This window comes from Lingula anatina, chromosome 4 (assembly GCF_051362555.1).
Source record: "Lingula anatina isolate TDL-2025a chromosome 4, LinAna3.0, whole genome shotgun sequence".
Lineage (NCBI taxonomy): Eukaryota > Metazoa > Brachiopoda > Lingulata > Lingulida > Lingulidae > Lingula > Lingula anatina.
The window spans coordinates 22,039,490-22,067,302 of NC_141770.1; the positions used below are offsets into that span (position 1 = coordinate 22,039,490).

The 27,813-nt window shown below is 36.9% G+C and overlaps 1 protein-coding gene and 1 long non-coding RNA gene across 2 annotated transcripts in view; one reads left to right on the plus strand and one right to left on the minus strand.

Annotated features, from left to right (window-relative positions):
* Positions 1–27,017, minus strand: part of LOC106160527 (heat shock 70 kDa protein 12A-like) — a 35,702-nt gene extending 8,685 nt beyond the window's left edge. The window contains exons 1-4 of the mRNA XM_087011156.1: positions 26,910–27,017; positions 25,796–26,120; positions 25,371–25,567; positions 24,976–25,148 (exon numbers count right to left, since the gene is read on the minus strand). Coding sequence (XP_086867282.1) covers positions 24,976–25,148; positions 25,371–25,567; positions 25,796–26,113 — 688 coding nt within the window. The 5' untranslated portion in view covers positions 26,114–26,120; positions 26,910–27,017. The remainder of the gene's footprint in view (positions 1–24,975; positions 25,149–25,370; positions 25,568–25,795; positions 26,121–26,909) is intronic.
* LOC147762576 (uncharacterized) lies at positions 5,916–7,785 on the plus strand. The gene is made up of 2 exons (XR_015333912.1): positions 5,916–6,126; positions 6,372–7,785. It is a non-coding gene; the product is annotated as an uncharacterized LOC147762576 (long non-coding RNA).
* Positions 27,018–27,813: the final 796 nt, after the last annotated feature.

Sequence of the window (27,813 nt, forward strand, 5' to 3'; positions counted from 1 at the left end):
TATTTTTTGTCTGAGCTTGTGGCGTTCATTTTTAAGTAATTTTCAAGATCGTATGAGTTTTTTATTTTTCGATATGTACGCAGTTTATTGTGGTTCTCCTTGTTCAATTCTTTCCAAAAAAGGTCTTCGATTTTTAGATTAATTTCTTTTTCTAGGTCTGATGTTTCATCCCAATGTTGAATTCCCCAATTCTGTCTAAATGCCGCCACTGTTTTAGTCCAATTATCTATTTTCAGGAGTTTTTCTTCGCTAAATGTTTGTTTCAGTATTCTTGTATTCGGGAGATTTTTAAGTCTGGTGTGGTATTTTTGCATGGATTTAATTACATCTGTCAGGATTGGGTATCTACCCAATTCTGCTCTGCAGGCATTATTACTGGCAGTTTTTCTCACTCCTAATACCCATTTGCACATTTTTAGGTGAATTTGCTCGAAGGACGTGTTATTGATTTTATCTAGGCTTAGTGATTTTTCTTTGAGAATTTCCTGACCCCATACCTCGCTACCATATAGTAAAATTGGTTTTACAGTTTTATCAAATAGTTTCATTTGTAATAGTGGATTAGATATGTTTTGGGAGGATAAAGTGCTTTTAAGCGCAAACATGGCCTTCATTGCTTTTTGTTTTAGATTGTGTATTGCTTTCTTGAGGTTACCTGTATTGGTGAAGGTGATACCTAGATAAGTATATTCTGTAACGTTTTCCAGGATATTTTCATTTATTGTGAATTTTAGGTGCTGTTCTTTTTTTCCAGCTTTGTTGAAAATTAATATTTTGCACTTTTTCTCGTTTACCTGGAGCTGCCATTTTTTGCAGTATTTTTCAAGGCGTGACAATGATTTTTGCAGGCCATCACTTGTTTCTGAGAGTAGTACCAGGTCATCAGCATACAGTATATGGAATAGTCTTTCATCGCCATTTGGGTTTAGGGCAGTTTTCACATCATCAATAAAAATGTTAAAAAGGACTGGACTTAGATTGTCACCTTGCTTAATTCCCAATTTAGAATAAAATGGTTCTGTGTATCCTTCCCCAACCGATATCCCTAGTTTTGTTTGACTGTACATTGCTTTGATTAATTTGTAAAATTTTCCCCCAATACCCAGTTTTAGTAGTTTGTACATTAGACCTTTGTGCCAAACAGTGTCAAAAGCCTTTTTAAAGTCAATAAAACATGCATAAAGACGCTTGTTTTGGTTTACGTATCTATTAACTAAAGATTTTAAGGTAAAAATGTGGTCTGTTGTGCGGTATCCTGGCCTGAAACCAGCTTGCTCTTCACTGAGTAGATGTTCATTCTGCAGATAGTCAGTCAGTCTCTTACAGAGTATTGAGTTAAACAGTTTCCCCAGACAACTGGTGATGCACAGTCCTCGATAATTTGATGGATTCATATGTTCACCACTTTTATGGATAGGTATGATGATGCCAAGGTTCCAAGTGTCGGGAATTTCAGTGGTATTGAGGATAAGATTAAAGATCTTTGTGATAACAATTGCTAGGTACTGGGTTCCTACTTTAAGCATTTCATTCTTAATTGCATCTTCCCCAGCTGCTTTCCCACTTTTAAGCTTTTTCAGGGCATTTTTCACTTCATGACAAGTTATTGCACTGTCTAGTATTGGAATACCCTCTTGTCTTTCCATCTCTTTTAACGGGGCATCGATTATGTTGTTTTCTTTCGGGGCAATCCCACAAAGCTGGTGAAAGTGTTTAAGCCAAATGTCTGGACTAATTAAGTTGTGCCTGGTTTCTTTTTCTTTCAGGTTTTTAAAAACTTCCCAGAATTCTTTAGGGTTTTTCTCTTCGTTTTCGAGTAATCTTTTAAGTAGAAAATCTTTGTGCTCCCGTTTTTTACGCTTTATTAGTTGCTTATATTTTCTAGAGGCTTCATGGTAGGTGTGGGCAACAAAGTTGTTTCCTGGGTTGTTCTGTAGCAATTTCCCAAGGTGCTTTATATTGCGCCTGATTTCGGCACATGTGCCGTCAAACCAGGGGTGTTTTTTCACTCGTTTTGTCTTATTATTTCCATTTCTAGGAGGCTTTCTCTTTGCTAGTGATTTATTAGCCGCATTACAGAGGATATTTTGGAGTTCATTACAAGCTTTGTTCACTCCTTCTTTAGTGTTAGGGAAGTGGGTGCATTGGAGTTTGCTAATTTCATTGATCGTTTCATCATCTTCTAGAGCGTTTAAAAATTTTTCAGGCGAGTCTGGTTTCCAAATGTACTGCTCGTTGAATCTGTGAACTGTTGTTGAGATAGCAGATTTTTGTATGACATTAGTACGTATTGATAGTTCTAGCAGGCAGTGATCAGATAAATAATCAATGGGGTGTATTGTGAAAAAATTTACATCGCTAAGCAGCCCATCACTCACAATAGCATAGTCTACAGTGCTGCAGCCCTGTCTGTTATAACATGTAAAATAGCCTAGGGAGTTTCCTATTGTTCTCCCATTCAATATTTTCATGCTACTTGCAATACATAAATCTACCAAAGTTCTCCCCTGGGGGTTGATAACCGAATCTAAGTTGTTTCTTTGAAGGCAGATTCTACTTGTGTTGGGCTTGTTTGGTATCATTGCACTAGGTGTATTTTCACAAACAGTAGTGTCTTGTAAATTTCCAGTCCTTGCATTGAAATCCCCTAACAAGCAAACTGTGCCAGAAGGTGCATACGCAGCTATCTCACTCTCTAAAATTTCAAAGGTACTTTCATCCAGTGCTCCGTTACTGGGCTTAACATACACGGCGCACAGGTATAAATCTTGCTGGAGTCCAAAGCTTTGGCTAGAGAGTCTTACCCACAGTATGTTTTCACTTTTGCTTTCTAACATTTCAACTGCCCCACTATATTCCTTTTTATAATAAACTACAATACCGCCAGAGGGTCTTCCCTTAACTTTTCTTTTTTTCCTCAGTTTTTGAAAGTGCCCATGTGTGCCTGTGGGTAACACTACTTTGGAACGCTCTGTGCTAAAGGTTTCTATACATGCAAATATATCATACTTTTGTACTATAGAGAGAAAATTGTCATCTGAAAGTTTGTTTGCGAGGCCCCTGATATTTCTCATACCTATGTGTAACATATTTCTTGGTACAAGTAGGTCTCGGTGTTTGACTGACTTAATCACATGGTTGACCATATACAAAGATTCTACAATCTCATGCCAAATGTATAACACAGGCTTTTTCATATGTACACGACTTTACGCAACCTTTTCAAAGGAATTACTTATTCACTGTATTTTTAATTTTCCCTATTTTCAAAGTAAGCAGTCTTTGCACTATAGGTGAGTTCAGAATACTATCTATTTTTCTCTATGAACCATATTAGGAGAGAGGTAGTTTTACTTACAGTTTTCCATTGCCTCTCATTTATTTAGTACTTAATCTTCATGGCATCAGGTATAACTTAAATTTTCTGTAACTTACATTCTGCTTGTTGTTACTTCAGCCATTTGATCATAGCATATAGCAGCATGAGACAGTCTTTACCTCAATTTGCTTTGTAATTTGTTTAAGCAGTCACACAGTGTTCGTAGTTCATTTTGAATATCACTGTCTTGATTTCTGCCTGGTTGCATATAAGGTCCACGGTGTACTCCACTAGTGCCTCTTGGGGGGAGTTGGTTACGGTGGGTCCTCTGGCCATTTTGAGAGTGCTGGGGGGTCCTTGTGTGTGATGGTAGATCCCTTGGTGTTGATGTAGTTGGGGCATGTGTGTATCTGGCCTGACCAGTTACAGTTTTAATGTTACAGGCAAGTAATGTTGTGCCTTTTTGGTTAAGGTGTATTCCATCTCCCACAAAGAGGTCCCTTCTGCTGTAAATATTGTCGTTTTCCATGTATATCACATTTGCTTGGGTGGCACAATACTCCCTGATGAGTTTGTTTGTTTCCTGCGCTTTTTGGTTAAAAGCCCAGTTATTCCACCTGGGTAGAATGCTGCTGACAATAATGGTGGTATCCTTATATCTCCTGCGTGTAGTGGTGAGTAGCTCCTTGTTTATATTCAGGATATCTTGTGGCTGTTGTCCGCTGCTAACATCATTTGACCCAATTACAAAAGTAATTGTTTTTGGTTGACCAAAGTCATTCTGTGCTATGACTGTTTTGGCATCTTTGGTTTGTTTGCCTCTCATTGCAATACATTTGCTTTTCGTGCGAGGAAATAGTTTCTGAGGGATGAGTCCTTTCCCGATTGAGCCCGAGATGACTATGTTTTCCCATGTTGTATTTCGCCTCGTCTGGCTTTCATTTGGCTCATTTTCAATTGTCCCTGTGCCCCTGCTTTCTGATTCAGTCATATCCAATCTGCTGTCATATGTGTCCTGGGTAGGCTCAGGTTTGACTTCAATTGTGAGGGGTGTTACTAGGGGTCTATTGTTATCAGGTTCTGTGACTGGAATGGCACTGCTTTCTGATTCATTCATCCCCAGTCTGCTGTCGTTTGTGTCCTGGGTAGGCTCAGGTGCGACTTCAATTGTGGGGGGTGTTACTAGGGGTCTGGTGTTGTCAGGTTCTGTGACTGAAGTGGCACTGGTGATGTTGATGTTATCATCTTGGTGGTCATCCGCTGTGCACTGAGTGTTTTTATCTATTTTAACTATTGGAGATGGCTTGCACAATTCCTCATATTGTGTGCTTTTGTCTATGTTTGCAGATGAATCACATTGTACTGCCACTTCAGCGCTCCTTTTGTTAGCAGAGGACACCTGTGTGCGCAAGCTGTCCATTTCTGTTGCCAGCTTAGCTACTTGACTTGTTAACAGTGTTAATTGTTTTAACACCTCATTGTGATTTGCAGATACTATCTCCAAGACTGCCTCCTTGTTGTTGGTTTTGGTTTCCTGTCTTTTGAAGTCAGTTGTTTGTAGTAGAATCTGAGTGTATTGGTTTTCTACCGCCTGCAATGTTTCCTGCATTCTGTTTATGTCCCTGTCTCTCCTCATCTCCTTTAAGTTTGTACAGTTTTTAGTTTTGAAGCCTTTAGGTGAGGTTTGGGAAACTCTTCTTGATTTAAACCCTAGTTTTGGTGTGGTTTGTCCTGTGTCAGGGTGCTCTGGTGTGGAGACTTTTGCTGTTTCATTGTTAGTTTCTTCACAGTACTCCATTGAAGTTTCTCTGATCTTGTTACTTGGTTGCACTGTCTTGGGTGATGAAATCAATAAAGCGATTTTTGGGTAATCATGGGCTAACCATAGGATATATCCGGCCCCCTGCACATGAATTTTCTTTGATTTGGCTGTGTGGTAGAAGGTTAAAGAAATTCCTCCTAGGTTTACTCCTTTTGGGCTGCTGTACTGGAATTTTAGCTGACGTCCAGTGCCTGCGTTCACCTCGTAGTCTTCTGATGGAATATGGTACTGTCGACATGCTTCTAACCATCTCTTCACCACATTTACTGTGCTCATTGCTACTGTGGCACATTGGCTATTGTGGGTAACTGCCTCGACGTTTGGGCCAAAATACTGCTCTGAATAGTCATAGTCACTTTCAATACCCATGTCTGAGTCATATTTCTTTCTGTTAACTGGGTTGATAAGCGTGAAATAAGCCTCACTTACTAGTTGGAGTGAATCTTTGCCATTAGGTTCATTGATCTTTGAGATGTAGGCCTCCCTAATCTCCTCACTTTTGCAGCTTTTGTCCACTCCAAGTACAGTGTAGAGGTCCTCCATATTGTCTCTCTTTACTCTTCTATGCCTGCCACTTTATAATTCAATGTTTTCTCAGTATCCTGATTCTTTTTTGCTATGAAATATTCTCTTGGTGTTCAGTCTTACTTTAGATGGATGTTCATCCTGTTATAGTTGATCTTGCATTTATGGTAACCAGTGATTATGTGAATCAATCAGAGACCTTTAAACACATGTCCTGTGCCGGCGGCCATCTTATAATTATATCAATCTCAAAGCTTTTAAAGCTGTCAAAACACACGTCCCCAGGGGCCCAGTCCTGGATCGTGTTATTTTGATAAGAGTTAGTTTAACTAAGACATGAGCCGACCACCCCTAAACAACGAATATTAAATCGCAACTACAAAGGGGAGGATGTGGTGTGGTGTGAAGATAGCCACAGAGTACAAAGTTAATGTGCAGGAAAAACGAGAGGATGAAGACAGTAAGTGGTTTTATTCCTTTTGTTATTTTCATAATATTCATTTATTTTCATTTTTAATAATTGATTATCAATGTGTGTTGATAAATTACCAAGTCTTTGATTTTATTACATTCTCCATGTCTGTTGTAGTGGTGGGCTACATGCATTCTTGTAATTCTCAATCCTGATGCTGTTCCCTTTACCCAGTTGTTATTAATACCTTATTACACATTATATTTTGATATCATTTCGTTATATCTTTACAGAAACCGTTAAGAAGGACACCGCACTGGAAAAAAGGAAAGGGCGATAGCAGCACTGAACAAGGGGAAGACGTTGAAAGGGGCAACGGCAGAAATATCTGACGCGGGGGTCTGCCAGGCTAAAGAAGTGCTCCAATTGATGTGTGGAAAATAATTTACACGCAAGGGCGATTTGATGTGTGGAAAATAATTTACACGCAAGGACGATTAGAGTCCACAGTTGTAGATTAGATAATATCACAGTATTCAACATGAAATATGTTTATATATCTCCTTTACGGTGATTGATTTTTACTTACTGTTTTTATATATATTGTTATTACAATGAGATCAGTACTTCTTATATTTGAACATATATTTGTATATTATTTTGCTGTGATCCCAAGTAAACTGATATGTTTTAATTCAGGCCCAGTCTTGAAAGTCCAATTGGGGAGGGGAATGACCACAGTACGCGGGAAGCTAAATCATCAATACACAAATTACAGTGTATTATTATCTCACTGATAGTAGGCATTTTAAAAATATCCTGAAAATCACGTATCACCGGGTATAATGTCTTCGTTTCACGAAGGGCGGAGAATAAACAATTGCATTCACAAGTCGCGTGAATGGGGTGCTTCACGAATCACGCTAAATAAGATGAACGTTTCACACACCTCAAGAAATAAATAGCTGTATTTTCTACAGATTTATTCTGAAAGTACATTTTTTCTCTAAGAATTTGAGCAGCATTTATTTGATTTTGATTAAATACTTTAAGTTAGTCGGATATTTCAGGCACATAATGTGTTGCGTTTCTCTTGTTTTTAATTTTCACATATTTTTAATGTTATTTTATTTCTCTAGCCTACGCATTTTGTAGGGGTTTTGGTGACAATATTTCGTCTTTCCTTGGAAGCTACAGTTGTGTAGGCTTCATCGCCTTACTCAATGTGAACAAAAATACCTAATGAGTGTAATTTTTAAAACGGGGTCAGGCAATTAGGGCACACATAATTGGCATGTTATTTAACGAGCGGCCACTCTCTGCAAATACATTAAGTCGATGGATAAGTAGCAGTCGTTTTCGTTTTCATCATATGTTTACCAGATGTCAGATAAATAATGGAAAAAGCCTGACTACTTATGAATCTGTGACGTTCCTATAATTGTACTTTTGCTTAGATTTTGTTCTGGAAAGTCGTATTTAAATGTGGTTCGTATTTATTTGCGTGATTATTTTACTAGGTAAATTTTTTAATGGTATTCGCTATTGTTTAGGGTGTGCGTATAATGAGTGTACAAAATAATACATTAGTGTAAGATGACTTTCCACTTGTGAAATATAGTAGCTGTATTGCGCTTTATAAACATAATTCCCACTGCATTGTAATGGTTATTGTTGTTTTTTGCAATAAATTACTATAATTGAAAATTCACAAGCCTTCCTCTCATTAAATGAAATGCTACATGAATTTGAAACATTATCAGTGCTATAAGTAATTGAAATAACTATAATCGTCCATATTTGATTAGATAAGGGTAGTAAAGACTTACCTAAAATCGCCTTTATTTGATCGGAAAAGGGTTATAATGACGTACCTCATATCGCATTTACTTCATCGGAAAAGGGTTATAAAGACGTGTCAAAAATCGCCTATATTTGATCGGAAAGGAGTTGTAAAGAGGTTGTTTTTTGACGCCTATACTTGATCGGAAAGACGTAGTAATAGTGCAACTACAATTTTAAGCTTAGGCATAAAAGGGTAGTAAACCCGTAGACCCTGACCTTTCCGGTAGAGCTTTACACCGTTGAAAAGGCTTGTAAAGATAATATTCAGACCCATTTCCTGAAGAGTAAAAGAGCTGAAAATTGACTTTTTGTGCTGTGCAACACACCTGGCTACACATATACCTGATCACAATTGTCGTATGTGATCAACTTTTCTAAAAAGTTAATTTATTATCAACACTATGCTTTTGAACTAAAATATTCCATATTGTATACTTCAAGTACACGATGACATCTCACCCCATTCATTTCAGCGATTTTTCCATTAGCTTATTACTGGTTACCCATTGGTATTGTCTCATTTTAATTAACAAAATTTCTTGAATGTTAGCTTTAATCTTCTGATATTCTATTGAATCCAATTAAATGATTGACGATACGGAAAACATTTCTGTGTTAATAGCAAGTTTGAAGTCTGAGCAGTTTCTCAAGCTTCTAAACGATTTCATTGAGACCCAAACTGTATTAACAGAAAGGTAAACAGAAGACGTAGTCTACCCTGATGAAATTAAACTGAATGACTCCTAACCCAGTGGCGAATTTAGAGGGGGGGGGGGTCAAGGGGGCCCTGACCCCCCCCCCCCCCCTTCGGATTCTGGTCCCCCTTTTGAAATTATAATTTTGACTAGCTGAATCATAGTTGTAAACCTTACCAAATGGCACTGTTCGCCCTCTTAAATACCAAATTTTTTCGGGGCACTTCAACAGGCCCCTAACCCGTTGCCAAGTGGGGGGGGGGTCTGCTTTGCATCCGCGGACTCCCCCTTCAAATAATCCTGGATCCGCCTCTGCTCACCTTGCCTTATAATTGATGGGCAAAAACTGGCAATGGGAAAGCCTGACAATGCAGCGACCTTTGGTAGTTTGCCTGACACGTACGTAAGAGCAGTTCTGAAGGCAGATTCTAACTATCAGCAGATTGACTTGTGTTTGACAGATACAGGGAAGAAACAGTAAAAGGTGCTACTCGGACACGATTCACAAAGTCAGTGCTACCCATCAGACAAGACATCTGCATTATCACCTTCCCTGTCCCTGAGAACTTAGGTGTAGAAACTTCATTTGTCATGTTAGCTTGCCTAGTTACGGAGATACAGAAGTAAAACGGTTTTTCAGTAATGGTGATCCTAATTTGCATATTTAGGAAAATTGTGTAAATCTAGTTCTTACAGAAACATCTTAATTATGTTCCTGAGACAGAGTGCCTTTAAAAAGGGTGATTTGCAAGCAGCCCATTCATACAGAAATAAAGTGCAAAGAATGTCTAGATATCTTAAATCTAAGTACTACCATAACAAAGTGGAAAATCTGAAAGCAACCAACCCCCGTTATTGGTGGAAACAGTCCAAGGAATTATGTGGCATGACAAATATGAATAATTCTCTAGAATCTAGCTGACAATGTGTGTGGAGGCAACACACGGAGCTCACCAACAAAATCAATCTCTTCTTCAAGTCAGTCAGCGAAAGCCTCATTCCTCTAGATCCCAAACAAATCGATCTTCATGAGACTTTCACCACATCCTACTTCACAATCAACCCCTTGGAAGTAGAAAACAACTTCTTAAGTTAAAGACTTCCAAAGCAATATGTCCAGACCAATTACCAACCTGGATTCTGAGAGATTTTGCTGGGTTCCTTTCTAACCCAATATGTGCAATTTTCAACAGCTCTATCCTTGAGGGACATGTTCCTGCAATCTGGAAATCAGCTGATGTGGTTCCACTACCTAAAGTGCCACAACCTAAGTCAATTGAATGTGACCTCATGCCTATATTTTTGACACCAATTCTCAGCAAGGTTCTAGAATCTTTCATAGTAAAGTGGATTTGGGATTTTGAAATAATTGATAGAACGCAGTTCGGTGTTGTGCATGGCAGTTCCACAACATATGCCCTAGAAGAACTAATCCACTTATGGATGAGCGGTCTTGAGCCTTCACATAAAAGCAAGTCATTCCTCAGGATCCTTTTCCTTGACTTCTCAAAGGCCTTTGACCTAATTGATCACAACATTCTCCTACGTAAACTTCACAACCAAGGTGTACCGGTACCTGATACCCTTGTCAGCTGGGTAAGGTCTTTCCTTTGTGGTCGCTCTCAAAGGGTCAAATACAAAAACGTACTCTCTAGCTGGCAGCACATTCACGGTGGCGTCCCTTAGGGAACATTGTTGGGTCCCTTATTATTCATTATCATGATAAACGACCTTAAGGCTAGCTGCCCAGACTACTAGTTCGTGGATGATACAACCGTGTTTGAGGTATGCGATTTTAATGCCTCTAGTAGATTACAACAGGCCGCAAATGAAATCACTGACTGGAAATGAAAGAAACAATATGAGACTAAATGCCACCAAAACAAAAGCTATGACAGTAAACTTTACACAATCAGAGACAAAATGTCAATCAGTTAATATTAGAGGAACTCATGTCAACGAAGTATCCCAGTTCAAACTGTTGGGTGTTTTTATCACTAACAATCTTAAATGGTCTGAACATGTTGATTTTATCTATAAACAAGGCAGCAAAGCTGTCAAATGTACAGACAAAAAAAAAAGAAAATAAAGTTATAAAAAAAGGTCATTTTGTCAATTTTGATGCAATAATAAATAATGCTTATAATAGCACTGTCAGTCAACACTGAATTTTAATCATGCACAACAGGTAACATGGTCAATAACAGGAGCGGACCCTGAGATATTTTCTGACAGTATTCCAAAGTATCTAAGTTGATCCATCCTCCATTTTGATGGTCTTCCAACAGAAAAAAATAGATACCAGTCAATATAAACTTAATAACCTGTCTTCCAGAAGACCCAGAAGATGGTCTCAATCCACCCCTTCAATAAGATTACAGTTTCAAGACCATGAGAGACCAAAGTCACATGTTGAAAGTCTCAATATTCGAAAAATGATGACAGTGCATAAAATAATATTATATAATGTTTAAAGACATAAAAAACAATACAATTGCTTATGTGGAAATACAGAAAATGTGCAGAGCCTGCCTCGAGCGGATGCGAGTTAAAAGTCACAAATGCAAGTGTTTGAGAAAAAATTGTAAAGGAAAACAACAAAACTAGAAAACCACCGAGAGTGCAGACCTCTGCCAAGGCAGCAATTGTTGATTATTATTGAGTATTGATTGATTATTGAGCCAGACCACCACTAAAAACTAATCATTGTCCTTTTTGGCCCAATTCTGACAGTTCCTGAAAATTTCAGCAAAATCGGTCCATAACTTTTTGAGTTATGTTGATGACAGACAAACAGGGGTGAAAATATAACCTCCTTGGCAGAGCCTGAGGTAAATATAATTTCAATGAAGCTGCTATTCAAATTTTTAGTCTTTGATTATATATATATATATATATATATATATATATATATATATATATATAATAACCTGCATAATTATCACTGCTTCCTTATTATTAATCTAGCAGAGAGCTTAACTTTTGGGAGTTTACAAGGAAATATCAACAAGTGTGCTTTATGTAATCTCCTTTAATGGCCTATCAATTAGGCAAATGACTTTATAACTCAGAAATTAGCTAAGTGATACCCAAGGGATATTAACAGACTGACCCTCTCAAAGGTCTTTCAGGCCCATAAGTCACATCTTAAGAAAAGCACAAAACAATAATGCACAAAATAGGAGACTACCAATTCTGATGCAATAATACATTATGTTTTACTGCACAGTCAACATCAAATTTTAATTATGCACAACAGGTAACAACGACGAAAGTAAAAGCATAAGGCTTCAGGCCCATCAGAGTTCAAGTTTATACTTAGAAAGTGCCAGAATGAGAAAAATGAAAATTTCACACAAAATTGCATAAATTCAATAATAAATGATAACCCAATTGACCTGGCTTTCTAATTTGAACTGCATGCCAATCCTAAAAATCATACTTGTAAGTTAAAAATAATAATAAGTAACACAGTTTTCTTTTCATAATGTTTGCAGTAGCAATGCAAAAATAGTTGTCAATTTTGATGTAACATTACATAATAAATTATAGATTAATTATCACCAATTTTTGATTATTGACAATAAATAGCATGGACATGTAGAAAATTTGATCACTTTTTTTAATTGGATCATTTTTAATAATAGAATATTAGTAACATGAACATTCAGAAAACGTGACTTGCAAAGGTCTGCAGGCTCATGGAACTTCAAAGTCACACCTTGAAAATGCCAATATGTGAAAAATTAAATTTTCACAAAAAACTGTTTAACTGCCAGAAAAAATTACCAAACAGACTGCATTGCCTACTGAAGCTGTATTTTAGCCCTATGTTTCTTTCCTGTAAGTTTGAAAACAGTAAGTGACATGGTTTTTCTTAAATGGTCATCATGGGAGCAGTGCCCAAAATAGGGGTTTCTTCAAATTTTGATGCAATATTACATAATGTTTAACAGCATAATGAACATCAATTTTTAATAATAAAATATTAGTATCATGGATATTCAGAAAATGTGACTAGCAAAGGTCTGCAGGCTCATGGAACTTCAAAGTCACATCTTAAAAATGCCAAAATGTAAACAATGGGTTTATTTCCATTTTTAACTTTTTTTAACATAAAACAAAATAAACAGTTTGTTGCCATTTTTATATGACCAACTAAGAAAATTGATGAGATGGGAAAAATATCAATAGAACAGTGTTAAATGTCCAATTTCCTCCATTCTGAGATTTTGAACATAGTGGATGATTGAATCTGACAAACTGCAATGATATGAGTTTATTTCCATTTTTGACACTATATTACACAATACACGATAACAAGTTTACCATCATTTTTACATAATCAATTAACAATGTTGTAAAGATGCAGGAAATAACAAACAAACACTTTTACATATCTTATTAGTTAAATAATGAGACTGTTAACATACCTAAGAATTGAATCTGAGGAAATGTGAAAAAACAGCATAACTTCTAAAATAAAGGCCCGATTAAGCTGATTTTCGAACTCAACCTGCATTTTAGTTAGTTTGACTACTCCTGTGAGTATAATGGCAATTGGCCTATCTGTTTTTCTTATATTGTGTTATCAGTGTTGCATATGTGTTGAAAAAAGTGAAAAAAACAGCATAACTTCCCTAAAAATGGCCCGATCATGCTGATTTTCGAACTTGACCTGCGGATTATAAATATTCATCAGTTTTTTTAAGTTTCAAGCCAAAAAGTAAAATGGTTTTCCACTTATCGTGTTATCGGTGCTGCATATATGCTGAAAAAAGTGAAAAAACAGCATAACTTCCCTAAAAATGGCCCGATCATGCTGATTTTCGAACTTGACCTGCATATTATGAATATTCATCAGTTTTGAAAGTTTCAAGCCAAAAAGTAAAAAAGGTTTTTCACTTATCGTGTTATCGGTGTTATAAAAATGCTAAAAAAAGTGAAAAAAACAGCATAACTTCCCTAAAAATGGCCCAATCATGCTGATTTTCGATCTTGACCTGCGTATTATGAATATTCATCAGTTCTGTAAATTTGAATACAAAATGTAAAACGGTATTCCACTTATCGTGTTATCGCTGACTGCACGGCGACGACGGCGACGACGGCGACGACAGACGCAGATGATGGCTATATGTACAGACACATCTATGTCTGTACATAAAAAGCATGCATACGATTGTTTTTTCTGCGCCAGCTTAAACGTGCTAAACTGTCCTCATTTGATCTTGTTCATGTATATCAGAGTTTAATTCGGACCGTGGTTGAATATGCTTGTCCTGTGTGGCACCCTGGATTAACTGGAGAACAATGTAAAATAATAGAATCCATCCAGTCAAGGGCACTTAGGATCATTTTCCCTAAATTAACTTATGTTGATGCTCTAGCCAAAGCAAAACCTATTAAAAGAGCGCAGAGTTGAACTCTGCAAATCTTTGCAAAAATACAAAATGACACAGACAAGCTGAATTAGAACTGAACGTTTTAAAAACACTTTTATTCCTTTCTCTTTATTAAACCATTAGTGGTCGAAGTTTTACTTTTGAAACTCATTTTGGCCTTTATTGTATTTAATTATCATTACTCCATCCTCTTTTACACTAACTTTCAGATGCTTGTGCAGAAATTTATTTTATTCATTTATTTTAATTTATCCTTTTTTTATCTCATTAAGTTCTATTCGCATATCCTATATTTTACCTGTATATCATTATTTTAATTTGTAAATTTTATTCTCGCTCCATTTTATGTATAACTTCAACCTTTTGGGTGCATGTTTTAATAAACTTATTTATATATATATTTACATAGACCCTGAAAACATAGGTAAAGACACTTCATTTGCCTTTTTCGTTATTTTGTGACCCGATCCGCCAAGTTCTTCAAGAGTGAGTCTGCCGCCTCTCATCTTTCGGATCTTTAACATTAACCAAGTACAAGAGTATCAATTGCAAGTGATTGGGTAGGGTGTAGGCATTAAGAGAATGAATAATACTTGGGACGCAAGGATTTCCTGCGTTTTTTCTTTTTCAATTTATGCTATGAAATATCACCCAATTTAGCGGGGTGGCTTAGCGAAAATATCGTGACACGGCGGATAAAAGCACCAAATTTGGCACGCAGTTACCTTTTGGCATTCTAAATCAAATTAGAGCCGTAGCCCTCTGAAGCAATTTACCGTTTGGCCAAAAAACCCAAAATGGCCGCCAATTTATGGAATTCTATTGAAATTTATACATAGGCCCTACCTATGTTGATTTTTATCAAATAAAGTATTTTCTCAGTGTTTTCCACATCCTTATTACCTACATTATGCATATATGTCAGATAGCAAATGAGTTTCTGTGGACTTATAAAGAAATTCCAAGATGGCTGCCATGTGCCAAGTTTTTCAATATCAAATTAAGTCTGTTTCTGAGATTTTTCCACATCTTTGTTACCCACATAATATGTTTGTGGTGAGTACCTACATGTAGGAAGTGTTCTTGAGAAATTCCAAGATAGCTGCCACGTGCCACAGAAATATTAGTATACGGGGGTTCAACTAATGGCAACTGGAAAGATAAGTTTTCCAATATCAAATTAAGTCTGTTTCTGAGATTTTTCCACATCTTTGTTACTCACATAATATTATGTGGTGAGTAACTAGGAAGTGTTCTTGTGCAAATCCAAGAGAAAATCCAAGGTGGCCGCCATATACCACATGAATATTTCTAGTATTACAAAGGGTTGGAACTAATGCCAACTAGGAAAAACATACTCCACTATCAAAGTCAGTTTTTTTCAGTGTTTTACACATTATTATTACACTGTGATACATACAGTGGTAGTAATAATTATGTTTCCGTTGTGTACTGGTTAAAAATGTTTGAAATATTTTAATCCCTATCCTAAGAAGAGAAGGGGGTGGACAAACAATGGAGAGCCGTATAAATCCCTTCAAAATTCAAACGCAAAAACACAATAGCTTAGGTTTAATAACACAATAACTTAGACGAGTGAACCCCATGACGCCGGTATCTATGGTCCAGCGCGAGCGCAACGATCCGCTGTAACTAGTGTAATTAACAGCAGGAAACATCAGGCAGAAGGTCCCCCTTGTTTGTTGTGGCGATAGGATTATAGCCGTAAGAGGCTTGGACCCATGCTACCGTGTGTCACTAAACCTTCTCCCGTAGCGAACTGTTTGTTTGATTAGCATTCATAAGCGTCAGCATCAACCTGTTCAAAAAATTCTTATTGCATTAATTTATACATTTATAATTCATTGATAAACTTACTGCATTCAAGTATTATAAAATATGAATGATAATGAATGAGAAATAAGGAAAGAAGCAGCGAATAGCAATTTCAAAAAGGAACAATTTATGGCAAAAAAAAAATTGAGAGTAATATAAAAATGAGGCCGTGCATGAACGATTTTACAAATTAAAAATTCAAGAATTTAAACATGCTAGGTACATGATCAACACTTAATAAGGAATTTCACAAAAATCGCATCTAATTGTTTAGATTAACCTCTACTGTTATCGATCTCAACGCCTTGTCTGATCCACCTAAAAAGAAATATAGTGAACATAAGGAAAAGTATCACGTTTACATGTAGGCGAAGGAGGTATACCTCAATATTAATTGAGAACAATATCAACAGCGACTCAAGATCGTTGCCTGTCTTTCACACTTTTACACGAACAAATGAAGGTTTAATAAAAGGAGTCACGTCGCGATATCTATCTCTTTCCTTCGAACAAGCAAAGGGATTACCCAAAGTAAGCTTTCTAAACTAATTTCCTTTTTGTTTGAATATTGAAATTACTCCACTTGCTCGCCTCCATTGTCTTGTAAAAGAGACAAAGAATGTGTTTTCACACACGAGTTGAAAGAACTTTACATAACTTCTTTGCCTTGTTGCATAATGTCTTTGACCCCATTCCCACAGATTTTAGATCGATCTATCCCTGTGGGGAGTCTCACTAGATTACTGTCAGCTTAGCCGGCTTAAGCGTCTGTCCCGCCTACTAATAGCTGTAAGGGGGTAATTAACTACCGTGCACGCTCGGCTGACATCAATTTAGCGTGAACCCCCAGGGAGTTAGGTCGATCTAGATGGATCGATTTAAATCTATGGGAACGCACTCTTTATCAAGGTTATAGTCAGTGTGAAGAGGGTGTCTTGCCTCACTTAAAAAGGGAATTGTTCTTCATACTGGTTGTTGCTTACGTATGCTAACGTACTTTGTACAAATATGGTTTCAATAAATCGCCAAAATTATGACATTAATGAACATTGTGTATCAGACGTTTTGATACGATTTAAATAAGTGGATAAGAAGGATTACGGTATGAGTTACTATTTACCTCTGGCGTTAACTTCACTCTGCTATATAAATGAACAAATGTTGCAGATCGTAACATAAAAAAACTTTATATAGTGTTTTATGACATATGATTAACATATTTGATAGTGAAGCACTCCTCGGCTTTAACGAATCACCTGATATTAAATATGCCCCCCCCCCTACGCCACCCGAAAAAAATGCTTCTTTAAATTTCGAAATGAATTGTTTCTAAGGCAAAGAAGTCCAATTACCCTTTTACGACTCAGTCATTGTAAAGCATGTTGTAATCGATATTTTAAAAAGTTAATTTTTGTACTCCGCTTTTTAGTAATCATCGTGGTGCTTTCATCGGGGATACCTCAGGTTGAGGTTACAATTACGTCGCTAGCCTAATTCCATATGTTTCTGGAGTATATTTAAGTACGCGTAAAGCTTTGTCACACATCATAGTTACTTAATTTTGTCTTGAATGAAAAATACCCTCATATTATCGTTTTGTGCTTAACCTTTCATAACTTGTACCACGGTTTGATATACAGTGTACTGTAGATACTATGACATTCCTCAAGCTGGGTCTGCTGGGCTTTAAATGATAAACGAGGAAGTCTACCTGTAAAAGCAGCAGCAGCGGTTTAAATGATCGGAATCTCGGTTCCTTTTTCTTTGACAGCAACATAGAAAGCGTTTAGGGAGAAAGTCACACAAAGACCCGACGTTGTTTTGTCTTCAGCATTTCCTCCTCCTTGTCTACTGTAATTACTATCGTCAATTAATGAAATCGAGAAAGCAATTAAGTGACGGCACATTGAATATAGTCACTAGGTGCATTTCGCTGTGTTTACAAGATCTAGCGACACATTTTATCGCCACGCGATCTAGTCTGATAAATCAGGGGATTTTTTTTTTTCTGAATCGGGGAATCAGGAGATATGTCCCTAAATTGGGAGATTCTCGAGGAGACCGGCAGTGTTGAAAGGTCTAAAGGATTTTGTCTGTAAAATGTGAAGGGTAGCTTAGATTATCATGCAATACCAAGCTAACAGAAGACTGCGATGTTATGAAGAACGAAAGCGTGCGCTTTGTGAAGATCAACTCTAAAGATCACTGTTTTTTCACTGACTTAATTTTCATACAAACTCACAAGAAATTATACTCAATTTCTCCGTACTGATCACACATTTATTACATCCGCCAAGGAGGTTATGTTTTCACCCCTGTCTTTCTGTCTGTCTGTTTGTCATCAACATAACTCAAAAAGGTATGGACCGATTTTGATGAAATTTTCAGGGTAGGTCAGAAATGGATTATCTTAAAAGATATTAGTTTTGGGTGGTGATCCGGATTAAAAATCAATCAATAATAATAAAAAATTGCTGCCTTGGCGGAGGTCTGCGCTCTCGGAGTGCTTTTCTAGTTTGTTTTTGTTCTATTGTCTTTTGCGTGAGGTTCCATTTTCGGGTTCCATTCTTCCGTTCAAAACATCCTTATTGAGTAATTTCTAAAGCCTTATATTAGTTGTTCGTTTTCAATTGCATATATTATTTGAACTACTTATACCTGGATCTTATCCAAACGCAGTTGGCATATTTTATGCACGTGGTAGAAACATTGAATTTAATCGTGTAATGGACTCATCAGACACTTTCCCTCTATTGCCAACTTTAAAACAGTTGCTACTCTTGTTGCTTCTTAAGAAAATTAAACTTGTAGTCAATAACTCCCTATCCTCATACTTTTTGATTCTCTAATCATGAAAAGCAAATAGTTTCACAGATTTAACTGCAGTTAGCTATAGTGTCACTACAAACATAATCCGCTGCATGCGCGAAGCTGTTGAACAAAATGTTAGTTCACTACGGGAGACCGTTTGTTTATATAAGTACTCTAAGGGGCTTGCCTACCCAGGCGACCAGGCTGGTCACTATATTCCGTCAACAATCGTTTAGCGACCCTATCATTATCACACTCTCTCTATTATATTTTCTATCGCTATATTCAGCGTGGTGCACGGGGTAATATACACAAACTTAATACTGAGACTGTATCTAGCAAGTGATAAATGTGCATATTTGATTATTTTAAGAAAATCCAAGATGGCCGTTATTGGCCATAGGAATACTATTACAATTGCACATCCATGGCACATCCAGGTCTACTACCTGGGTGAAATAGTGTTTATTACAAATTGTGTTTGCTTCTTAACTTTTGCCCATCCTTATTAGTCCGCTGATATACTGGTGTATCTGGTGGGTAAATAGTGTGCATACTTTGACATTCTGAGAAAATGATATCCAAGATTGCTACAACTTGACATAGGAATACTAATTGGTGGGTTTCAATTGCTGCAAGAGAGACATATGGTTCATTATACAATTACATAACCATGGGTTTGTTTTAAAATATTTTTTATACAATTTATTATTACCCCTATGATGTATACCTGGTTTGTAGCATGTAAGCACCTTTGGGTATTCTGAAAAAAATTCAAGATGGCTGCCTTTTGTCATAAGAATATTCATACACATACTTCACATAATGCCAGAGATATACTGAGTACATTTTAAATGTAGTTTACTATAGATTGTTTTTAAATGTTTTCCTATCCTTTTTTCCCTTTTGAAAGACTCTGTGAGTGTAGAAAGTGTATGAATCCTTGAGTACTATTCGGAGAAAATCCAAGATAGCTGCCAGTTGACAAAATATCAAGATCAGCTCCTTGCCTTACGAGTACCTGAAAATTCCAATGTACCAGTTTTCCTATTGGAAAAGAAGGCCAACTTGGATTTCCACAAAATGATAAAATATACTTATTTATTACCTAACAGATATGTATCATGGGATAATAATGATATGAAAAACACTGAAAAACATATTGTTATACCTGAATTTAGCTTCATTTTATATGGAAGCCTGTCTCTAGCAGGCATTAACTGAACCCCACCTCTAATGGCTAATGGCGGCCATTTTGTTTGTTTTGTTTTCAAAATATAAAGGAAACACATAACGTTCTCATCAGATACATATGTTATATGGATTAAAAGGATGTGGCAAATATTCAGAAATAAACCTAATTTATTAATTTTTTATTATATATCCCTGGCGGAAGAAGTCCCATGTTTATACTAGTATTCCTTTGACATGGCGGCCATCTTGGATTTCCTTGAAATGCCTAAGAATAAAGGTTAGTTACCACAAATATATAAATTGAGTAATAAGGATGTGGAAAACAGTCAGAAACAAAATTAATAAGATAGTGGACAATGCATCTTCCTAGTTGGCATTAGTTGAAAACCCTTGAACATGTATTACTATGCCCTACGGGGCCATCTTGGATTTTTCAAAAAATCCAAGGACACTCGTTTGTTATCTGACATATATGCAGAATATGGGTAATAAGGATGTGGAAAACACTAGAATATACTTTATTTAATAAAAATCAACATAGTATGTATATATTTCTATATAATTTCATAAATTGCATTTTGGATTTTTAAAATTTTACAGAGGGTTCGGCTCTGGAACGATTAAGTATGTCAAAAGGTAAAGACATGCAAAATTTGGTGCTTTCATCCGCCTTGCCACGATTTGGCCATTTGTTTAACCCTTAGTTCATCCCCTCTAATTAGCTTTTTGATCTCGCGGATGAACCAAATAACCGGTAATTGGATTGCTTAACTTCAATTAACTAGTTCCTCAGGCCCAAACGTCATACTAGCAGGTTTCCAAGTGAAGACCGCAGAAAATTTTGGGAACGCGTTTGATAACGTCATAATGGATATGCATTCACAGATGCAGGACCAGAACAGAGCATCTCAGAAACAATTTTGAGCCAAGAGGCAGAATTTGACCCGAGGACGAGAGTAAAGCCGTAGCATACCTGTATGCTGTTTTCATTTACATCAGGTGCCTGAAAGAAAGACTACAGGCACCCGTTTCACACATAATCTTAAATCCGTAGTTGACTAGCTCGAGCTGAATGACCTAGCTAGATCGACTACGCTGCAGTCGACTAAGAGTGTTTCACAAAACATCTTAAGTCCTAGCTACACGGTAGGTGTGCTTACCGTAGTCGACGCGCACGAGAAACTTTTCAAGAGTAGGAGGTTTAAAATCCCTAAAGTTTCACAAGACATGGCGTTTCATGACCTCTTTCGGCCGAGAACGATCGTTTATCAACAATAAAAATCAGTCAAAAAATAAACAAAGTTTGATTTTGAACTTTATTGATTAGTTTAACTTCAATACAACTTCAAATAACAGTAAAACATTAGCTTGTCTAGGAACACTAATGTCGGACGTCTAGCGGTCAAAACCATAAACAAACCCCCGATCGGCAGGGTGCAGTTGCATTTCATTTTTTTATTCAAATATTCAATAAACGTCAATGCTATGCAAGGATATTATAACGCAATATCTTGAAGGAGGTATGTTCTTTCCAAATTTTTGTTGTTTATGCTCTCATTTACCGATTTTTAGTTGAGCTTGCTGACTTAAGGCCACTTGTAGTAAAACGATCAAAGGCATAGAAACAATGCCCTGGACTTATACGTTTTTTTTTATAAAAAATTAAAACATGCTTCCCAAAAGGCCAATTAAAGACAGAGATTAAGTGCAGTGTCCAACGGAAGACGCTGTAGCGCCAATTTTTTTTTTTTTTTTTTTTTTTTTTTTTTTTTTTTTTTTTTGGGGGGGGGGCGTTTTCGGATTTGGGATTTTCTCTATAACCAAGATGGCTATTCAAGTGATTCAAACGGCCTCATAAAACTGGTTGAAAGCACTTTAATCGGGTACCAAGAAATTGTCTTTCACTATTTACTTTTGATTTTATCGTCTTTTACATTAAATTACCCCATATTTCAATGGGTTATACACTTCAAAAGACGATAACTTTCAAACAAACAATTTCCACCAACATACCTGGTATCGGACAATAGTCCACATTTTTAACAACAATAAGTGCACTTTTCGTAACTATAGATAGGGAGATATACCTGAAACTGAAATACTTATCTCGTCATTCTGGAAAGCTGTTAAAACAGCCAAAAACGTTGGTTAACAGAGATTATTAGTCAAATTAGCTGAGAAATTTACCTGTTATCGGTTATACGATCAGATGGAACTATTGCTCATTGTCATCTAAAAAAAAATGTTTGGGTGCTTTGAATTACCAGAAAATCGTGCTTTTGTTACATTTTCCGACCACGCGTTAGACTTGTAAGCGTGCTGCCATTTTGATTGACAGCTCTGGAGAAGGCCCTAAATTAGTGATGCCGACTAGGGTGTCAAGGATATGTAGAAAGAAGCGCTAACAAAGGCGATTATGTGTAATCGCAATTAAGAGGTGCAAAGTTGCATTTGAACGTTTCTATGGGTCTACCTCGGCAATTGAGTAATTTTACCTGGGAGATTCCTTCTCTGTTATCGGCAAAGTGATCAGATGAAACTACCTGTCGAGAGCAACTGGCCGTCACTTGTGTTAATACGAGTTTTTAACAGGTAACGCTGCAGGATTATTTTGCATGACAGTTAGTAATTGTCAGATCAACGGAAAAATCCAGTGATTACTTCAGAGCGGTATCTCTCGAAATGGCAGCTAAGATACAGGGGAGACGCTCAGCTGCACAAGAAGCAGCGGTAAAAGTGGCTGAGAGAAGGCTTTTGAATAAAATGACAGAGTGTGGGTTAGTTTTGAAACCACGAACGTGTTGATTGTAAAAAAAGTATCTATTCATATCTTTTGAAGCATGTAAAAGTTGCATCGGCATTTTACTGTGGATTCCCGCACGAAAATGCAGTAGTGTCGAAGTAGCAAAAAATCATTAACGCAGTAGTGGTGTGGAGCATATTTGCAGTAGAAATGCAGCATAGCCTACTGCAATTCTACTCCAAAAAGTACATAGGTTTGTACAGAGAGGAGCATTAATGCAGTAGATTAGCAGCATGATAGAAGCATGTTTCAAATATGCTAATTAGCTCCCAAATCGAAGCATGTTTGCAGTATGATTGCAGTAGTCTACTGCGCTGGAGTATCTACTGCGTTTTCTTGCGGGTTGCGTCTAATACCAGATCACTCACCGTACTTAAGGCCAACATGAAGTTATTAATTATATTATGAATAGCTGCTGTAAGAATTATTACCTATTACCGCACACGTAATCGCCTTATAACTCATGAACCATGTTCCGCCCCCTCATGGCAACGGCCCTTAGCAACAGAGGGGTGGCTTAGTCACCAGCCTGACTGGGGCGCGTTGTTACAACCCTCTTTGAAAAAATTACGCAATTTGAAAAAAAATTTTTAAATCGCGTAAAAAATGGGACAAAGTCAATGCGATTTGAAAAAATATTTCAAATTGCGTTAAAATCGTGGACAGAGTCAACGCAATTTGAAAAAATATCCCAAACTGCCTTAAATTGGTGGACTGGGTCAACGCAGTTAGAAAAATTATTTCAAACTGCGTTAAGAACATACATTCATAAATTATTTCATTTTGCTTGAGGTTATGAATTCAGTTGACATGCTTATTATCAATTTATTTTCTTGAATGAATCTGTTGAATGCAAAAGGCAAGAAGAAATTTCGGAAAATGCAAAGGGAAAATAAAACTTGATAGGCCAAAATGAAGTGAAATTATTATAAATTGTTCCTTATTTTCAAGAATATTATGGGGAAGACCCCCAGACTGCTCGTTTCTATGAGGAGTTCTATTGTTGTTGATTTGAGCAACGGGCCCCTGGTTTGCTATTTATAGGCCTACAACTTCCAAGAAACCACATTTCTACCAAATAGGCCATTGTATATATAGGCCTATAGAAAGTCAGGTGATTAGGCATAGACAGATACTCATCTTAACATTTTTCTCAAAATTTGTCAAAAGTGTGAAAATGTGCCTGTTTGAAGCAATTTGAAATATTACATTTTTCTTTCAAATTGGGTTGAGTCTGTCCACGATTTTAACGCGATTTGAAAAATTTTTTCAAAGTGCGTACTTTTTTCAAAGTGGGTTGTAACAGCGCGTGTCTTTTGAAAAACTCATCAAAAGACACATTTTGCGGTGCAAAAGTTATTACATCCAACGTTAGATTCTTTTTTCATTAATATATACACACAAAAAACTCAAAAACATGATTTTAAGCGTTTACCCTACTACTGGCCTTCAGTCTCCTCACGAGAAGGCTAGGCTTGGTCGGCTAGCAGCTTAGAAAAAAAACGACGTAAGCGGCCATTTAGATTCTTTGTGAAACGGGACTTTTTGACGTAAGGACTGTATTACGTTGGAAACCAAGCTCTTAGTCAGGGAAACAGACTTAATGATTAAGTCTTTCCTATTGTAAATGGTGTGGTGTACCAATATGTGAGTACCCTACGTGTGGTGAATTGATTATACATATACATTGGAGAGACTGGTCGGTCCCTAACACAGAGAATGTCAGAGCATTAAAAATCGATCTAAAATGTTGCCAAAATCGGCCCTCATTCAACATCAAACAAAGACGGAACACGATGTAATAACATCAACCATAAGAGAAAAAACGTCAAAATACTGGGGTAGAGAAACCGTGACTCCCACCCCGAGGTCCTTGAAGTTATTAACATCAGGCTACACGAGGCAAAACTCAATATAAATGATGAGACTGAGCTACCCAACCTCTTTATCTTCTACTCCTCAGGGGGAGGGGGCAGCAGAGGAGGGGTGGGGACTGACTAAAAGCACACCTGAGGGATGATAAATGTAGGTTTCAATACCTTTCACAGCCATCTTTTCCCTGATATCAGAAGAAAAAATATTGGCTGATCAATCTCAATTTAATTATTTTAAAGCTATTGAAAAATGAAACTTTATCTGTTTACTAAAGCCCAAATGTTTATGATTAACAAGCCATATTATCCTGATCTCCTTTTATGGAGCCGACCCATATTTCGGTTTTATTTTCACGTGGTTTTAAAATTCGCTTATCCAATGACATTGACCACGAGTGCATAGATTTTGTTTTGAAAACAAGGTATTTAATTACCTCCTATGTCCAGTGTCATGTATTTTGTTCCTGGTTGGGAGGCATTTATTTCGTTGCCGCCATCTGTGTTTCTGTCAATGGGTAGATTGCGGCAGTACAGAGATGCGGCTTCCGGCTCCAGGGCCAACATGAGTTGATTTTTCTCGATTCCTGCCTGAATATAATGCACCATATCAATAAATTAACATTTGAGACTGTCTGCCTGATGTCGCCTCACGAGTCCCAGTATGTGAGTTTACATTAAAGGTGTATCTCCGGATGGGAAGATGGCAAAATTTGTGAAAGAGGGAATAGTGTGATGGGGCAAAGGACAAGTTAGTAATCAAATTTACCTATTATCAGATCACAGAGTCTAGTATTCAGGTATTTTGAAGTAAAATAAAATAAAATTATATATTAGCTTGGCAGCATCGTTCCAAATTGCTGGGACCGTGATAACCCAATCTATATCATCCATGGTAATGGAAGCTACTTCGTTTCTAATCGAATTCATAAGGTGTCTCTTAAAGTAGCCTATTGCCTTTGAAAATACGTCCAAAGCTCTATGATGTACCCCACAGACCGATTCTAGTGTTGTTGCACGAGTAAGGTTCTGTAAAGAATGTCAAGAGATAAACATTAGCCATGTCTTTCCTGGTATATGGAAAAAGTACAGTATTCCAGGTAATTGACAATTCCTCCTATGTCAGAGTAGAGAACAGTTTTGGTCTTAAAGTTATGACCATTTTTGGACTTAACTGTATGTTGTAGATTTTTTAACAAACAGACCATATGATGCATTCCAAAGCAAATTTAAGTATAATATGTTATATCAACTTACTTTTTCGTAATAAAGGGTCATCTTGAACTGTCGAAACAAGAGCCAATTGTCCGACTTTTCGTCCATCACCAGTTCTGCGTACTTATCCTCAGCCTCGTGTCCGAAGTATACATCATGGTTATCTTTGCATGAGCGGGGAAACAAGATGACTGTGGGTATTTTGATGAAATCAGCCCCACTGCCTGTTCTCGTCAATTGTTGCACGTGGATCTTTAGGCGTTCAATCTTATACTCATAGTTAAACGAATATGCATAACCCGAATATGTTGTACCGAAATCTATGCCTACCACCAACAAGCACTTTTCATTGCTACCCATGGGCACGCTTGAAAGAAAAATAAAGAATCTTTTCATCATTAATACTAGTAAGCATGATATAAAGTTTGAATTTGAAAGTGAATTTACCCAGTACTCGCGTTTGAAACAGTCTAAATTCGTATGTTTTGCTATTCTTTTTAAATTTTTTTTCCACGTAGAAGTTACTGAAACCGCTTTCGGTAGGTGAGTGAGTTTAGAATAAAATGAATATTTATAAACTAACTTTTCGAGCTCAAGATAACAACGACCACAGTCGTTATTAAAACGTAAGATATTTTTAAATGTTAAAAAATTATTTTATTTTACTTTTTAAAAAAGGAAGACACTTAGGATTCCCAACTGCGGAGTTAACCACTGGGCCAACACAAAAATGAGTGACCGTCGAGCTGTGTATCAGGGTGTGTTTAATTAAATTTTTTCGTTCAAATTTAACTTTTCTTTCTTCCACGCTGGAGCTAGGCCTTAGCGTAATGTTTCGTTTCCTCTATATCACCTATACTAGAAATAATATGAGGCCTCGAATATTGAGAATACAATATACATGTACTATACTGGTGTACGGGTCTCGATCTTTTATTGGAAACAGACCCAATTCTAACAAGCTCAATGTCACTTTTATTGGTCAGCTAAATTACATGCACCAGTAATTAAATTACATGTACCACCATCGTTTTTCAAGACCATGCTGAACTCATATTGCACACGTACATGCACAGGTTACCGAACCTACACGTAATTTCATCAGTGCCCCTACTTAATATATGGTGTGATTTTGAAGCTCTAAATGTACACATACCTTTAAAATTTCGGATCAGTCAGGCTAACAGGGAAGACCTCGAATTAAATAATTTAGAAAACACGATCGCTTCTGTTTGGAACCAAGGTCCTGCTTATTCCTCAAAACCTGGATAGTCCAAAACTAAAGCGCAGGCGCTGATACCTTCGTCTTATCTGGGTTCACCAATGTAGGCGCACATGACGAATATAATGTATGTCTGTCCTTGGCTGTGTCTCCCTACAGCCTTGTTAGTCCATGTATTCGAATCAGTCTCGCTGTTTCCTAGTTCACTGCTGGAACATACATGTACATTGTATAAATACATTGTACAAATAAGGTAGAGTAAATCTCAAAATGTTTCCATAACTAGTATTTTTGAGGCGAAATTTGATGCTGAATACAGACATCGTTTTTTCTACAACAGTTATTTAGGTCAGTAAAAGGACAGTTTTCAAATGGGAGCCAAAACGTCCTGCCTGGAGTTTCATCAACAAAACTAAAGGTACGAAAGTGTGTCATGTGTCTTTTCTTACGAAAAATCAATTTCTGATGTTAATACTGAGATTGATGCATTTTACAGTGAGTTCAGATAGCATTTGAGCTGACCGTTAACAGAGAATTATAATAAATAATCAATAACCCTTACCAGAACGTCAATCTTTTAAAATTTTTACGATAGGATGGATGGTACACCTTTGTTCTACATGTAAGAAGCCAGAAGAAATTCATGTCATAAACTGAGGCCAGAAAAGAAGTTGCCAAGGAAATCTTTAAAAAGTAATTTTAGTTTCTTTGAGGAGAACATTCCCAACAAAAGTATGTTGGATTAAAATACATTTGGGAAAATCATGAAGCATTAACTGTCTGTGAAGTGCAAGGCTTAAAAAGAATGACATATGAAAGTGAATGAGTTCAATCAAAA